Source organism: Nicotiana tomentosiformis, chromosome 2 (assembly GCF_000390325.3).
Source record: "Nicotiana tomentosiformis chromosome 2, ASM39032v3, whole genome shotgun sequence".
In the NCBI taxonomy this organism is placed as follows: Eukaryota; Viridiplantae; Streptophyta; class Magnoliopsida; order Solanales; family Solanaceae; genus Nicotiana; species Nicotiana tomentosiformis.
Genome location: NC_090813.1, coordinates 52,702,681 through 52,718,568, shown reverse-complemented (window position 1 = coordinate 52,718,568; position 15,888 = coordinate 52,702,681). Strand labels below are relative to the sequence as shown.

The following is a 15,888-nucleotide window of genomic DNA, read 5'->3' as shown; positions in this document are numbered from 1 at the left end:
AATGTGGATATGCATGCAATTCAATCATAAATTCATATCCTATACGTAAAGCAAATCAGCATCGAATTATTGATAGTTTTTTTTATGTAAAGAATTACACATAGGCCACATGAATAAAGCAGATATTAAGTGAAAGAGTAACTGTACTTTATATTGAAGATTATCACTAGCTTAGTGAGTTCCTTGCTTTTTCTAAACAAGCTGTTATTCTCTTTGATATAAAATTATTAATTTTCTCATGTTTCTATTATTCCCATTGTTCAAAATTTCCTACTCCATTATATATTGAAAAAGCGTTTACCTAATTTAAACGAAGAAATCCAAGAATACTCTTATTCTTAGCAAATTTTCTTAATGCCAGGTTGCAGAATGCAGAGTATTCAATTATCTACAGTGCCTATATTTCCCCCCCAAAATTACTGCTCCTATTTATATCCCAGCTTATTTGTCACTTTCACGTGGTCATTCACCAATTATTATCAAATTAAAACGGATACTGATCCACTTAGAATATTTGAAGAAAAAAAAAAGGATATTTAAAAAGATTGTGAAAGGTAGTATATACTTAAAAAGTAGTAAAAATTTACTTAGACGACTGACTCTAAAAAGTGAAATATGAAAACTATTTTGAAACAGATGAAGCATATTGGTCAAATATTTGTATATTACTAGCAATGAAAGGGAACTGGATAAAAGAAAACATAAGTAGAAAACTATACAGTTGAAGAAGAGAGCTTAGTTGCGCTCTGGTCAAAGTACCACCGGCTATTGGACCTGTTCAAATCATGGAATATTGTGCTAAATTGGAATTCTCAACACTTAAAAGAATGGAGTATTATATTTACTTCAATTAAATTAATTATAAATCCTCCTAATTTAAAAAAAAATTTAATTATTGTTGTACTACCTTCTAAATGTGCTTTGTACGCGTCCATCGAGTTAATTTAACAAGTGTAGTAGAGTAATGTTTACCAAAAATGTCCCATGTTAAGGAGAAGAAGCCACTGGCTAAATCCACATCAACTTATGCATTAAATTTAATAACATACTTTTATGATCACATATTATGGCATTACTAAAAACTATACCATTTATATTAAATTTTTTCAAATTTCCTGTCCAATTAAAACTGTCAAATAAAATAAAATATAGGAAGTTAATTTAGAGTAGTATTTTGAAATAGAGGGGAGGTAAGTGTAATTACCAGAAGTGAGAAAAATGGAGAGACAAATCCGAACTAATGTCCTATGAAGATGAAAAAAAAAACGTTTATCAACTGGTCCTTTTTTCGTTTAGTACTTAGGTCCAAAATTGGAATTTGGAAACAGCAAAAACCCTCTAACCCTTTCTTCTTCGCTGTAAGCTCTGAGAAGTTTCATCCCCCGATATTTCAAGGAGATTGACAGCCACTTAATTTTGCCGCTAATTGCAGGTAATTTTAGGGGGGAAAAGAGGTGCTTTTATAGTATGATCCAATTACTTGTTTTGCTAGTCTTATTTGGGTTCTAGGGTCCTGAATTCATAGACCCAGTTGAATTTGTCTTCTCCTTTTACCTTAATTTAAGAGAATTTTTATTAGATTGAACTCGAATTAGCTTTATGAAGCTCTGAAAGATATCATCTTTTTCCTTACAAGCTGATCATTATGAATTTTTTAGGTTACCTTTTTTTTTCCTTGTAATGAAATTTATTAGTTGCAATTTATTTTCCTGTCCTTGTGTTTTGCCCGGATAAGGAGGGCAACAAGTGCCACTACTCTGCTGGGTTTTAATTAGATTAGCTTGCGGCGGATTATCCTAATTTCATCCTGGTAAAATATGATAAGCCTATTCCGAGCTTCCTAGATAAATTGGCTAAGGAATAGAAACGGTTTTTATTATTCAATTTGTGATGATAAGTAGGATTTTACCATTTTTAAGTCAAGATAATGATGTACATTGGAGGAAGAAGATTGCTAATGTTTTCTAAAAGAAAATAGAGAGAACACACTAAAAGATCGACAATGATACTTCCACGCGCTAGAGTTGATGTATCACATCTATTCAGTTTTGGAATATTCATGCATTTTCACATGTATTCATCCAAATCTTCACACATAACTAGTAAAGTTTAGATCTCCCTAGGTCACTGTCTAGCTTCAAACGCTTAGCGGTTTCGTGCAATACTCTTTTTGGCTTGAGTTCAATCCTTTTTGGGGTTTTAATCTTTTTATCTAGAGTCATTCAAGACTAAGGTTTGCACTGAAAAATTGAAATGTCTTCTCATTGAGATGCTTCCTCTTTCTCATCAAAGTCAATCTTGTTGTTCAAACTGTGAAATCTTCTCTTAGAATTCTTAAATTTGAGCAGAGAGCTTATCTTATACCACTTATAAAAATTACAGTCTCTTTGGAGGAAATTTCCTTGTAATATAACCGCTCAATTTTCGTTAATTGCTACTAGAGAGAGTTCTGGTCAAATATTGACTTTAACTTGCAGCTGTTAATATAGGTTTATTCAACGTGGAATTTTGATATTATGCCTGCATGTCTGGCATTATAAGCATTTCTAGTCTTTAGAATTGACAAATGAATTTCCTTGCTAAGCTTTGGAAAAAAGTAAAGCTTGAGTCCATTGTGGTTTGAATCTAGAAAATTGACTTTCTTATCGCAAAGATCTGATTGAAATGTCCCTCCATTATTGACTCAATACCTATTTTCTTGATTCACAGTAGGTCATTGTTTCCTCCAATGAAAAATGACATGTTATTCCAGCCACTTTATCATATTTCTGTTACATGTCAAAGAGTATTGGTCACTTGGAAATAGGAATCGTATGATTTGTGGATGTTTTAGTAACAAGCAGTGATAGCTTCCGAACCCTTCTTGCTGTTCTACATCTAACCAGAAATATGATAAAGTGGCAGGAATAACATGTCTCATAACTTACAAATTAACTTGTAATTCTTATCCTACATTCTTCTGGTTATGCTAGGAGACTTACTGCATGGCTGGGCATCATAGGGTTCATCCTCTAGATAGGCTATACATAACGCTTTATTCTTTGAATTTAAAGATTAAAACCGGTGATACAGACCAGAATAGGCGATAATATATTTTGGAAAAAATAAACTCAATAACAGTGTCACCTGGGTATCGTATGCTCTCATCTTGAAGTAGAGCATCATGGAATTATCTTGCTCAACTAAAACTATAAAATGTATGGAAAAGGTAGAAAAAATGAAGGCTTTGCTTTAGACATGGGGAAAGATTTTTCAGCATGGCCCTGAATCTAGTCTTGCAAAGTTTTGTATAATGGGAAAAATGCTATTTGTGGTGTCCAATTTGCTTAAAAATAAATGCTGTACAATGGTGTGTCATTACTCTGTATATTGAGTTGTCTGGAACAGTATTCTCTGTATCATTCATTTGTTTATTTAATGATAGAACTACCTCTTCAATTTTTCCCCTCTATGATATATTGATATATTTGAAATTATTAGAAATTGATAAAACTGGTAAGCAATTTTTGAAGTATGTTACCTGGGATTCACTTATTCTTATTTTTTGGAGGCATAGGATCATCTGTGCTTCTCTCTTAACTGTCTGATGCGATTTCAGATGCTTTCTTTTATCGGTTTTTCCTTTTAGACCTTTCCACTCCTCTGCTTGTTAGATTTCAATGCCATAACTTTCACATTGACATTATTCTAGTCTGGGCTTTTCCATTCTATGAATTGGAACTTATCTTTCATTCCTGAGTGGATCCCTCCTAGCTCCCTCTGCATCCCAACACCCCAAAAGAAATATTGTAGTAGATATTAATTAGAACTCAACGAGATATTACCTCAGAATGCATGCAGGAATTTCTAATTATCTTTTTAGGGTCCTTTTGTTTTCATGTGTGGATTGGGGTGGGGAGATGGCATGAGTTAAAATGTAGAGACTGAACAAAAGAACCTCAAAAATAAACCAAATTCTGGTTGGATGAGTATTTACCAACTCAGTACTGTTCACGGCGTTACATGAACATGACTGACTGAGCTAACCAAAATGTTGTTCTTTGAGAACTCTGCTTTGGTCCTCTACTAGACTACGACAACCAAAAATGACTTTTTTCCTGAGGAGCTGCTTAGCATGGTTGCTGATGCTTTTGGAAGTTTGATATCACTAGTTGTTTATGCTTGCAGATTAAATATAGAGAGAGATATGCAGGCTCGTAGAGGACTTGAGGAAGCTTCAGCTTCCAAAATGCGAAAAAAGAAAACATCACAACAAAAGGCTCCAGTGCTGCAAAAAGAAGGGAATAAGGCAAAAAGGATACAAGATTTTCATGCGCTGCCAATTCAAAATGGACTAAAACCCACCAAAAGAGTACCATCAAACGAAGTTTCCCCATTATTCCAACATGCCGACAAATCAACACCTGAATTCTTGCCGGATACTTCCACTTCCGGAAATGAATATCGGGCATTAAGGAGAAAGTATCTATTGCTGGAGGAAGAAAGTTTTGCTCTTGGTAAAGAATTGAGTGAAGCCGAAGATGAGATTAAGGCCCTTGAAGACGAGAAGCTTACACTCCTTGATGAACTAGTTGTGTTGGAAGGCCTGGTTGATCCTTCAGACATTCAATCCCAAGGCCAGCGATTATGATGGTTTAAATCTGTGTTTCGGTACATTGGGGATACAGATACAGAACTGTGTACAACTATCCAAGTTCTGTTAGCATAAAATTGAGATGTCATTTGGTAGTGGAGATTGTAGCGATACCTTATATAATATTGGTTGGTTGTTTATTGCGTGAATACCCAGTCTAGAGTTCCTCCCAACCCCTTCCTTAATCTTATTTTCAAGTTCTCTTTCTGGATCAAACACGGTTCAAGTTTTCTTACTCAAACTGCAGTGGAGTCTCTACAAGATATTCCATTAAAGAATGAACTACTAGTTGAGATAGAAGCAGAGTCAGACACAGAGAATGCCAAGCCATAATGTAAAATTACAAGACAAGTAAAAGAATTTGCAATATGCTGTCAAGCAGCTACGAAAAGTTAATAAGCTAACTAGGTAACAAGGACTAAAACTCAAAACTAGTGATGAATGGAATAAAGAATTACTAGTTATTCATATTCTAAAACTAATTACAAGTATTCTACTAAGAATTTGTGTTGATTTCAAGGAATTATCAAGAGTGATACTGAATTCTTGCTGCTGCAACCATTTTCAACAGCTACTTTGTGCAGTATATGTTACTTTTTACCCCAATAAATAGCACTTGACCTCAACTATACCATCATACCCATGTTGGAATGTGCCACTCTGACGACAAGTGGAGATGTTACCCATGTTCTTTTGTTCCTCCATGTCAAAGAACCAAACACATATCCCTCTGTTGGTGCAGCCACCTTGAAGTTCACTGTAAAATTCATCTTCTGGTAATATTTAGTGAAGGCTAATCTTCGGGGAACCACAGTGACATTGACACCCATTGGCGCAAAGACGACTGCCTTGTAAATGCTTCTTGCTTTTCCCACGTTAGTAACAGTTCGAGTTACTGAATATGTGCTTCTGAGGTTTGGTACTGTGATGGAGGGATAATTTAGTCCATTTGGTGACGCAAAGGTTTGATCACAGGTGCTGTTGTCCCTTGTAATCAGATGCAGAGATTTCTCATCATAACCAATTGAACAAAGAAATGCTTTGTAATCTGCTGGCTGTGCATCGTATATAAGACCAGGATCCAGGACTTTTATGGGGTTAACAAAGCCAGAACCAAAGTCAAATGGATTAGCCCTCTTCCCTTCAGGATCCACTATTATGGGTTTGTGATGCTTATCTGACAGTTTAGCTGCATTAACATTCACGAGAGTATATTATGGGCCGATTTTGAATGCACTGAAGGCTTGAACGAAAGAGTTAGATTATGTAAAAGCCTTTATTCTACCTGTTGTCATGATCGCGGATTTAATTGCAGAGGGAGACCAAGATGGATGCACAGCTTTTAACAAGGCAACGACTCCTGTTATGTGGGGGCAAGCCATAGAAGTTCCGGAGAGTATGTTGAAGTTCAACTTAGTAGAAGCTGCTGGAGACCATGCTGCCAGGATATTTAATCCAGGAGCTGCAATATCAGGCTACAAAGGCAAATCAGCCAGGAAATTACTTGCAAGAAAAAGCCAAATCCTCAAATAAGGTAAGAACCAAACAAAATGCAAAGTAACAAAGAACTAATCCACAACCACATTGAAGATCCAGGAAGTAAATATCAGGATGCGACATAAAAACTTTGTTGGTCTACATTATAAAGGCAAAGAGAGATCATTGTTGAAAACAAGTGGCAGTTGAAATTAAGTCCCTACATTATTACTATTTTTAGCGCACAAATTACCTTCAAAATTTCTGGTGTTAGAGAATTAGGACCTCTAGAAGAAAATGCTGCTACCCGAGGAGCAGGTTGAGCTCCCAAAACGGTTTTAGCAGAGAGAATCCTTGCCATGGGGAGGCTGTTAATATAATAAGATGTGAGATTGGGATGAGATGATAGTTAACAACATCAAAAAGTCAACAAGAAGGAAGTGAACCGTGTATTATTAATGTAAGCTAGGATCTTGTTTCCAATCCTTTTCCCAACAGTTGCTGCAGGAATGACAAAAGGGATGGCCACACCCTTGTCTGCTTCATCTATAAGGATCATCCCAACTCCACCGGCTTCTTTAACTATAATGCTTTTCTCCATCTTTGACTCACTTGAGCTTCCAGCATGTAGGCACACAAGAACCTTCCCTTTGGCCTTAGTTCTATTCAAAGAACTATCTAAGCAATAACTAATGGAAAAAAGAGAGGGAAGGAAAAAAGTAAATTAAGATAATTGTCAATGCATACATATCTACGTTTAACAAACGGCGAAAGTACCTTATGATTCACCTGGATTGATAGGGAGTGAAGTATCCAGCATAAGCTTCAGAAGCAGGTATAATTCTTGTAGATGTATTCATTTGTGATAAGCTAAGACTTTCACCCTTCCAAATATCAGAACTTAATTTAGAAAATAGAAATTGAGTAATAATATGTAAACTTGTCGAAAAGTGGGATTACCTTGAGTCGAACTCCATTTCCTAGTACAATATCAGAAGTAAAATCTCTGTCGGTTGAACTGGCTGCAACTGTGATCACCCAAGGAGCTAAATTTGTGGCTGAACCAGTGCTGCCTTCATTTCCAACTGAAGCGACCACAAGTATTCCGCGGCTAACAGCATGAAATGACCCCACAGAAATGGCATCATTGAAATAATCTCCTTGGGGAGCATCAGGGCCCAAAGATAGAGAAATGACATGAACCCCATCTCTAATTGCATCATCAAATGCAGCCAATAAATCAACATCATAGCAACCAGAACTCCAGCAGGTTTTGTACACTGCTATCCTGGCCATTGGGGCACCACCTCTGGCTCCTCCATTTGCCAAACCTTTGTAATTCATATTAGCTATGTAACGTCCCGCTGCTGTAGAAGCTGTGTGACTCCCATGACCAGAACTGTCCCTAGCAGACTTGTATAACATGGTCTTCCCATTTTCTTCTTCAGCTTCATAGCCGCTCATATAATATTTAGCCCCAATTATTTTCCTACATAAGACAAATTGTTATTGCACTTATCATCCATATAACAAAAGAAGAGATGGTTGGCAAACAAAAGAAAACCTGTTGCATATAGAGGCATTGAATGCTTCCCCTGATTGGCACTGTCCTTTCCATCCAGCTGGCACTGGAGGCATGTTGGTATCACTAAAACTTGGAGACTCAGGCCAAATTCCTGTCTCATTATACATCTTAAGAGCTTAACCTCAAGTTCTAATTCTAATTAGCTCGAAAAACAAGGGAAAGAGGGAGAGCTGGGGACCAGGTTGAGGATAAACTGATAAGGTTGTGAACAGAGTTAATATTTGCATTGAAACATGTCACTCTAATGGATAGTGGCTCTTCCCATAAAGTAACATTTACAAATAGTTCAAGAACACTATCACGCATAAATGCAACTGGTAAAATATGGGAAGATGTGACTAAGAAGAAATGGGAAGTTAAGAAATTGCATAAACTTGAGTTTTAAATAAAACCTAAGCAAACATATTTCATCATTCGAAAATGATTGAAACAAGAATTGATTGATGAAAGGAACTACTTTCCCCGGGTTCAGCCATACGTACTGAAATGACAAACTTAGCACTTTTTCAAAGTCATGTTATCGTACTCTTCTTAAGAAAACTTACAGAGTCAAGAGCCCTTTTAAGTGACAATACATTAAATGAAGGGAACAACTTAGTTGGTGCATTCCATCATTAAACGATCATATCTTTCACCTAACTAGGAAAAGATTGCTGGAATTTAAGATAACTAAAGCTAAAGGAACAGAGAAATCACCTGTATCAATGAAACCAATGATAACATTAACTTGGTTCTTGGTAGAAAAACCTGGGATTTCCATTGTTTCATCATCACTGAGCCCCATAAAATCCCATGAATGTGTTGTGTGCAGGCTCCTCTTAGTATTTGGAAATACAGATACCACTCCAGGCATTTCTGTTTTATTTTAACATAAAAGAAAATTTTCGCAGTACTTATTCATATTATATCATTACCTTAGTCCAGTACAAACCATTAAATATGTAATCAACAGTAAAAGAAAAACATTTGGCAGGGGCTTACTGGATATTTCAGAAGCCTGTGCCTCAGTCAACTTGGCTGCAAAGCCTTTAAAACCATGCCTATAACTATATACATGAGAAGTCTTGGCCTGTTCAACACTGTAAAGTTACCATTTCAGTTTTTTGCCAAAAGAAACAAGTGCAAACCCCAATGAACCAGCTCAAAAAAAGGGAAAAAAACTCATAGCTAAAGGTAACAAGAACTAACCTTCCTTTATGAATAGCAGTCAGCATTTGATGGTTTTGCCTCAAAATTTCATCTGGGTGTTCATCACCATCTTTGCTTCCCATGTACACCACATATAACTGGGGAAAAACAATCAAGAACACAACTTCACTAACTATTCATTATTTCAAAACATCATTCAAATAACATCCCCAATAACAACAAATAAAAACCCATGTTACATATTTCATACAGACAGACTACAGAGCCAAAGTTTATTTACCTTGGAAGAAAAGCAGAGGCTAATATCTCCAAGAAAAACACAAAGAAACAGTAAAAGAAGAGTCTTTTCTGAAACACCCATTCTCCTATTTTGTGGTATGAGGCTAGTAAATGAATGTGTTATCAACTGTGAGCCGAAAAAAGATGGGGGGTTTATAGCAGAAACGAGCAGTACAAGACAGAGAGAGAGAGAGAGAGAGAGAGAGAGAGAGAGAGTGATTTGAAATAAAGAGGAGAGAGAGACACAGAGAGAGAGAGATTATTCAGTGTCACAGGTATACTGTGCAGTATTTCTGTTACACAAAACTGGTTAATAGTATTTAGTGAAAACAGTATCCAAGAATTTGATGGCACTACAAAAACCAGGCGTCACTCCCATATATTGGAAAACTCCTCCACTCACACACAATTCACAAAGGGCAGAAAAAAATGGAAACGTGAAGACTGGACTGGAGAAAAGGGAGTTAGTGGTGAAAATGGTGGCGTTTGCTTTTTAACTGAACCAACACGAGGGACTCCACTACCTAAGGCCTAAGCAGCAACACTTAAGTCAGTAGAAGACCGTTAAAAAGATAAAGATATTCCATTCTTGTAATGATATTTAGATTAACTTGTATTATTCTATGTAATCAGTAATGTATTTTAACATAATTATGACCGGTGATTGTTTAATTTTTCAAGTTATCATTTCAATTTTAATGAACACACATATAATTAATTTTTAGTTGAGCTAATAGGGGAAATACTTTTACACTGATAGTATATAAACATTTTTAGAAAAAAAAGAGCAGGCTGTGTACCAAGTATATATACTATCATGCATTTACGCAGGATCCTGGGAAGTGTCGCACCTCAAGGGGTGTGATGTAGACAGTATAACCTAATGCAAGTGTTACCGACTACTTTTACGGCTCGAAATTGTGACCTATAGGCCACATGAAAACAAATATAGTGTTTAAAAATTACATGTGCAATATTTTAGTGCTTAGTGTCTATGAAATCGCTATTAGACGGGATTGTTACTCAAATAGCCGGCCAGATTCAATTTTTTTATAGTCGATATACATATATTATACATTAATTATGTATATTTATACATATATTATATATAAATTATACATATATTATAAATCTGTCAATTATTTTAATTTAAAAAATCAAATGAACGACTATTTGGGCTAATTCTACATTATTATTTTATATGTTAGGCGGATGAAACAAGGAATGTAGTAGTGCTACTACTAGAATAGCCCCAATTTTCCTCTCAAGTTTATGTCCATTCACCGATGTAAATTCTTCAAGGTTTCTTTCACATTCTATGGACAATTATAATTATTTTGGGTATGTTTTAGGAGACTGTCCAATCGCTCTTACATATTTCGATGTGCGACTGACCTAGGGATATACCTGGTAAGAATTCAATTTTTAATTGGAGCATGCATTTGCTCCTTCTCTTTATATGGAGAATCCCCAAAAAGGAAATAAAAAAGGTTACTTTCTCCTATTAACCCTTCTATTTGAATTTTCAAAAAAATAAATAAAGTTACTATATATAATTGACATTATGATTAATCCAAGTGGCAAGCTAATAAATATCAATAGTATATGGTAACTTTATTCTATATTTGGCTATGTTAGTCAAATACAACTATATATATATATATATATATATATATATATATATATATATATATATAATTAAAATATAATTTTGAATTTATAGATAAAGTTTTAAAATTCGAATTTAAATTAAAAATAAAATTTATCTTTTTTATCATGTTATCATACTTAATTCGGCTAATGATCATATGCAATCATGTTAGGAACTTTTGTTATCTTTTCTAATTATTTAAATACTACTTCGTCTCTCGAAAAAAAAAACTACTCCATATATGTGATGACCCAAAATGTCATCTTTAAATTTAATGATTAATTTTGTGATCTAAGCACTATTTACCATTACTCGACTTGAGTGTGCAATCCGTAAAAAAAAAATCCGGAAAGTTTTCACGTGAAAAATGGATTAAAATGTGAATTAGATGCTTAAAACACAAGTGAGTTGACTTTGGTCAATATTTTGAGCAAACGGACTCGGATCAGTATTTTGACAGTTCCGGTAGGTCCGTATCGTGAATTGGGACTTGGGCGTATGCCCGGAACCAAATTCTGAGCTCCCTAGCCCGAGATATAGAATTTTGACGAAAAAATTTAAAGTTTAAGTTCAAATAGTGACTGGATGTCGAATTATGTGCAAATGACCCCGGAATAGAATTTTGATGATTCCAATAGCTCCGTATGGTGATTTTGGACTTAGGAGCGTGATCGGAATTTTATTTGGAAGTCCGTAGTGGAATTAGGCTTGAAATGCCGAAAGTTGAATTTTTGGGAAGTTTGACCGAGGGGTTGAGTTTTTGATATCGGGGTCAAAATTTAATTCTGAAAATTTTTATAGCTCTGTTATGTCATTTATGACTTGCGTGCAAAATTTGAGGTCAATCGAACTTGATTTGATAGGTTCCGGTGTTGTTTGTAGAAATTGAAAGTTTCAAAGTTTATTAGGCTTGAATCTATGTGTGATTCGTGATTTTAGCGTTGTTTGATGTGATTTGAGGTTTCAAATAAGTTCGTATGATATTTTAGGACTTGTTGGTGTATTGGGTTGAGGTCCCGAGGGCCTCGGTGAGTTTCGGATGGTTAACGGATCAAAATGGGACTTAAACAGCTGCTGCAAAAGCTGCTGCAATTTTCTATTGGAAATGCTGCCATAATCGAACTTCCTGAGGATCGATGGCAGGCTCGAGATCCATGATCGATGGCAGGCTCGAGAGCCATGATCGAAGGCCACTGCTCGAAGGCCCAGGATCGAGAGCTATGACCAAGGCTCGTGATCGAAGGCCATAAAGATCAAAGCCATGATCGATAGCTAGGATTGATGGTTGTGATCGAGCCCCAGGGTGGAGGGCCATGATCGAAGGTCATGACCGAGACCCATGATCGAGGACCATGATCAGACTCCCATGATCGAGGTCCAGGATCGGCCCCTATGATCGAGGTCTTGGATCGGCCCCCATGATCGAGGTCATCCTAGACAGATCTGTTAGATATAAAATCAGGGGAGCTTCGTCCCATTCGCCATTTTTAACAACTTGGAGCTTGAGCAGAGGCAATTTTTGATATATCTTCAAGGAAAAATATTGGGGTAAGTGTTCTTAACTCAATCTTGGTTAGATTACCCGAATCGATCACTATTTTTAACATTTAATTAGTGATTTAAGTTGAGAAAATTTTGAAAGCCCTCTTGGATAGATTTGAGGATTTGAGGGTCGAATCGTTATCGGAATTTAGTCATTTTGGTATGGTTAGACTCGTGGTTGAATGTGCGTTCATATTTCGTAACTTTCGCCGAATTCCGTGATGTGGGCCCCACGGGCAAATTTTGAGCTAATTTCGGATTTTATTGAAAAATGTGATATTTTCTTATGAAATTAATTACTATAATTTTTGTTGACTATATCGAATTAATTATGACTTGATGCGAGTCGATCGGAGTCGGAAAATCGAGAAAAAAGGTATAATACTTGATTAAATTGGAGCAAGCCGAGGTAAGCGACTTGTCTAACCTTGTGTGAGAAAATTTTTCCCTAGAATTGATATTAATGTGATTATTGAAATGTATTAAAAGTCGTGTACACGAGGTGACGAGTGTGTACACGGGCTAAATGTGAAAGATTATATTTTTAAATTGTGTAGATCATTGTTGCACAGTTATTAAATTATTTTATCTTGTTATATTCATCATCATTGATCTTTGATATAAATTTTAGATTTGTTTACCTTTTTCATGCTAATTGTTTTACCTGTTTAATTGAAACTTGGTTTCTTTTATGCTGTGCATTATTTGAAGATTGCTTTTCTTTAAGTTAAATATTATTAATATGAAGTATTTGACATTTTTAAATTTAATATTGAAGCAACGTATTAAAAATTTGAAATATTATTTTTCTGAATTATTTATTCTTGAATATTTTCGTAAGATATTTTTTGGATTATTCTGGCATGAGCCTTGAGCTCTTTATTATTGAAAAATATTGTTGTTATTTTTTTTGTTTGTGGAAAATTGAAATATTGGGCACTTGAGGTGCAAATTGTGATATATTGTGATATTGATACGCATGCGGTGGTATAAGGTATGGGTGTTGAAATGCATGCGGTGAGATAAGGGTGGCTTGATACGCGTGGCTAGTAGGGGTGACTACTAGAAGTCATGCGGTGTGATAAGGGTGGCTAAAACGCGGGATGCTATTTCGGGAAAAAATATTTTCTTTAAATAAATTATGAAGGCTCCCGCGGTGATATAAGAAAATGAGATATTGTGAAATTATTTATAATTTGGGACTATGAGGCGGTACCTCGGTAGTGCCCTTGTTGATATTGATTTATGGACATAGTTGCTTTCGATTAATTATTGTGATTTTCATAAAGTTGAAGGAAATTCTGTTTTGATTCCACGAGATATTATTTGCAATTATGTGGTGTCATTAAATGTGACATACTATTTGATTCATTTCCAATGTCATTTTATTTTACTATATTGATAAACATTTTACCATGCCATTATTATATTCTAGTAGGGTCTCACCTGACCTCGTCACTACTCTACCGATGTTAGGCTTGACATTTACTGGGTACCGCTGTGGTGTACTCATACTACAGTTCTGCGCATCTTTTTGTGCAAATCCAGGTACATTTTACCAGCCTAGACGTCAGTGAGTTACCTGCGCACGGAGACTTCGAGGTATATCTGCCAGCGTCCGCAGACTTCGGAGACCCCTTCTATCATTTTATGTTGCTTCCTTATATTTTATTTAGACCTTGACATATAGAGACATTGAGAATAAATTCTTAGAAACTTGTGATTTATTTCTACCGGATTTTGGGAGTTAAAATTATTTGAATTGTAGTTTATCTATTTCAGATATTATTATTATTATTCCGCATTGATAGGCTTACCTAGTCTTAGAGACTAGGTGCTATCACGACCTCATACAGAGAGAATTTGGGGTCGTGACAATATAACTATAAAGCTCTTTCACATTTAAAACTCTATAATTATATAGTTATTTAAAACACTGTAGCTAGATTTGAATAAAGTGAATTTCTTTCAAAATAAATATAATATATAGGGTACATGTCTATGTTTATCCAAATAACAAAAAAGAGTTTAAAAATCGAATATAACTTTACTTACATATATAATGAAGTAAACATATATGCTGGAGAAAGAAACATCACAAAAATTAGTCAATATTAAAAAAAACTCATTGAGAAAGAAAAACTTGGTCACGGAACCGAAGGTTAGGCCAATTACTTTAGTAGAGCAACACTTTTTTCTTTTCTTTTTGAACAATATTTGTTTGAAGAGTCAATTTGTATAAGTGGACATCAAACAAATAACAAAACTTTAGCCATACAATTGCTATCATTAATTTCAATTTAGCACATTCTAGGGTATAATATTTTTTTTGTTGAAGAATATTAGTTTTGAATTATTAGATTATGTAAAAGTTTTTTTTTTCTCGAACTCAACAAGAGAGATATTGGTTTCTAATTGATAGTTTCTATAGCGATATTCAAGTGTAACAAAGAGTATATTTAAATTAAAAATAAAAATTGGTATGACGTGAAATATATATATTTTTTAAATGTAAACAAATTATTTTGAAAAACTCTTTACTTTTTTCTACTTCAAAGATAATAAAAATATAAGATATTTTTGAACATTAGTAGAGAGTTTTTAAAATTATTATAATAAAAGTCATATCATGGATAAACGCAAAAAATCAAAATCTTATGGAATATTTACATAAATATCCGGCCAAATTTACATAGAGAGTTTAGTCAATTTGAATTTTTAATTAAGAAATAATGCATGAAAAAAGACTAAGGGGAAATAAATACATCTATTGGTCAATGGTCAACTTGCCTAATAAACCTCTTATAATCATTGAATAAAATTCAAATTATTTCAATTTTTTTCAGTTTAAGTCTTATTGAGCTGCGGCCTTTTTCACTCTTACTGTGGTATGTAATGTAATAGACTATACCATCCAAATGATCAAAGAGTTCCTAGTAAGCTAAGCAAATTAAGATGTTTGCTAATTCTGTGGTTTAAGTTTTATATCAAAACTTGCTCGGCAAGAACAAGGGGAAAAAAGAGAGTTTGTACTTTGCACTTTTTGCCTTTGGATTGAACAAAACCAGGTAGCGGGATGAGGGGTTGACAATGAAAAGTTCAGGATATTATTCATCAAATGTCATCATTAATCACCATTAACACCAATTATAGCAGTCATCAATATTTGGTAGTTAATTTTGTGTGAGCTTTATTAATTAGTACAACTTTCTCATCATCTTGGAAAGGAAGAAAGCTTGGGTGCAAGCTAGGGGTGTATAAACCGAACCGTAAAATCGAACTAAATCGAAAAGTCAAACCAAACTGATTAAAAAATCCGACTAGGTTTGGTTTGATTTGATTTAGTATTGAGTAAAAAAAATTCGAACCAAACCGACATATAAATATATAATTTTTATATATACTTTCAAGATTTTTCTTTAAAAAATGTCTAAAAATATTTAAGATTCTCTTATTGGATGTAATATTTAGTAAAATATGAAGTGCTCTATCTTTATTAGCTTTAAATAATGGGTTGTATGATCACTTTCTTATCAAGTGTTAGTAAATATGTCAATCTCTTTGTTCTTCCAT

General features: G+C 34.6%; 2 protein-coding genes across 2 annotated transcripts; one reads left to right on the top strand and one right to left on the bottom strand.

Moving 5' to 3' along the window:
• Positions 1-1,238: 1,238 nt before the first annotated feature.
• On the top strand, positions 1,239-4,782 carry LOC104100595 (uncharacterized). The gene is made up of 2 exons (XM_009607858.4): positions 1,239-1,432; positions 4,168-4,782. Exon 2 carries the CDS (start codon positions 4,187-4,189, stop codon positions 4,628-4,630), a length of 444 nt encoding a protein of 147 aa, XP_009606153.1. The 5' UTR covers positions 1,239-1,432; positions 4,168-4,186; the 3' UTR covers positions 4,631-4,782.
• Positions 4,783-4,953: 171 nt separating this feature from the next.
• On the bottom strand, positions 4,954-9,589 carry LOC104100594 (subtilisin-like serine-protease S). Its single transcript, XM_009607857.4, has 11 exons — positions 9,124-9,589; positions 8,883-8,980; positions 8,676-8,773; positions 8,391-8,549; positions 7,674-7,785; positions 7,070-7,598; positions 6,899-6,993; positions 6,556-6,798; positions 6,363-6,477; positions 5,919-6,108; positions 4,954-5,822 (listed from the first exon to the last, which is right to left on the bottom strand). The coding sequence occupies exons 1-11, from the start codon at positions 9,202-9,204 to the stop codon at positions 5,260-5,262; spliced, it is 2,283 nt and encodes a 760-aa protein (XP_009606152.1). The 5' UTR covers positions 9,205-9,589; the 3' UTR covers positions 4,954-5,259.
• Between the last annotated feature and the right edge of the window lie 6,299 nt (positions 9,590-15,888).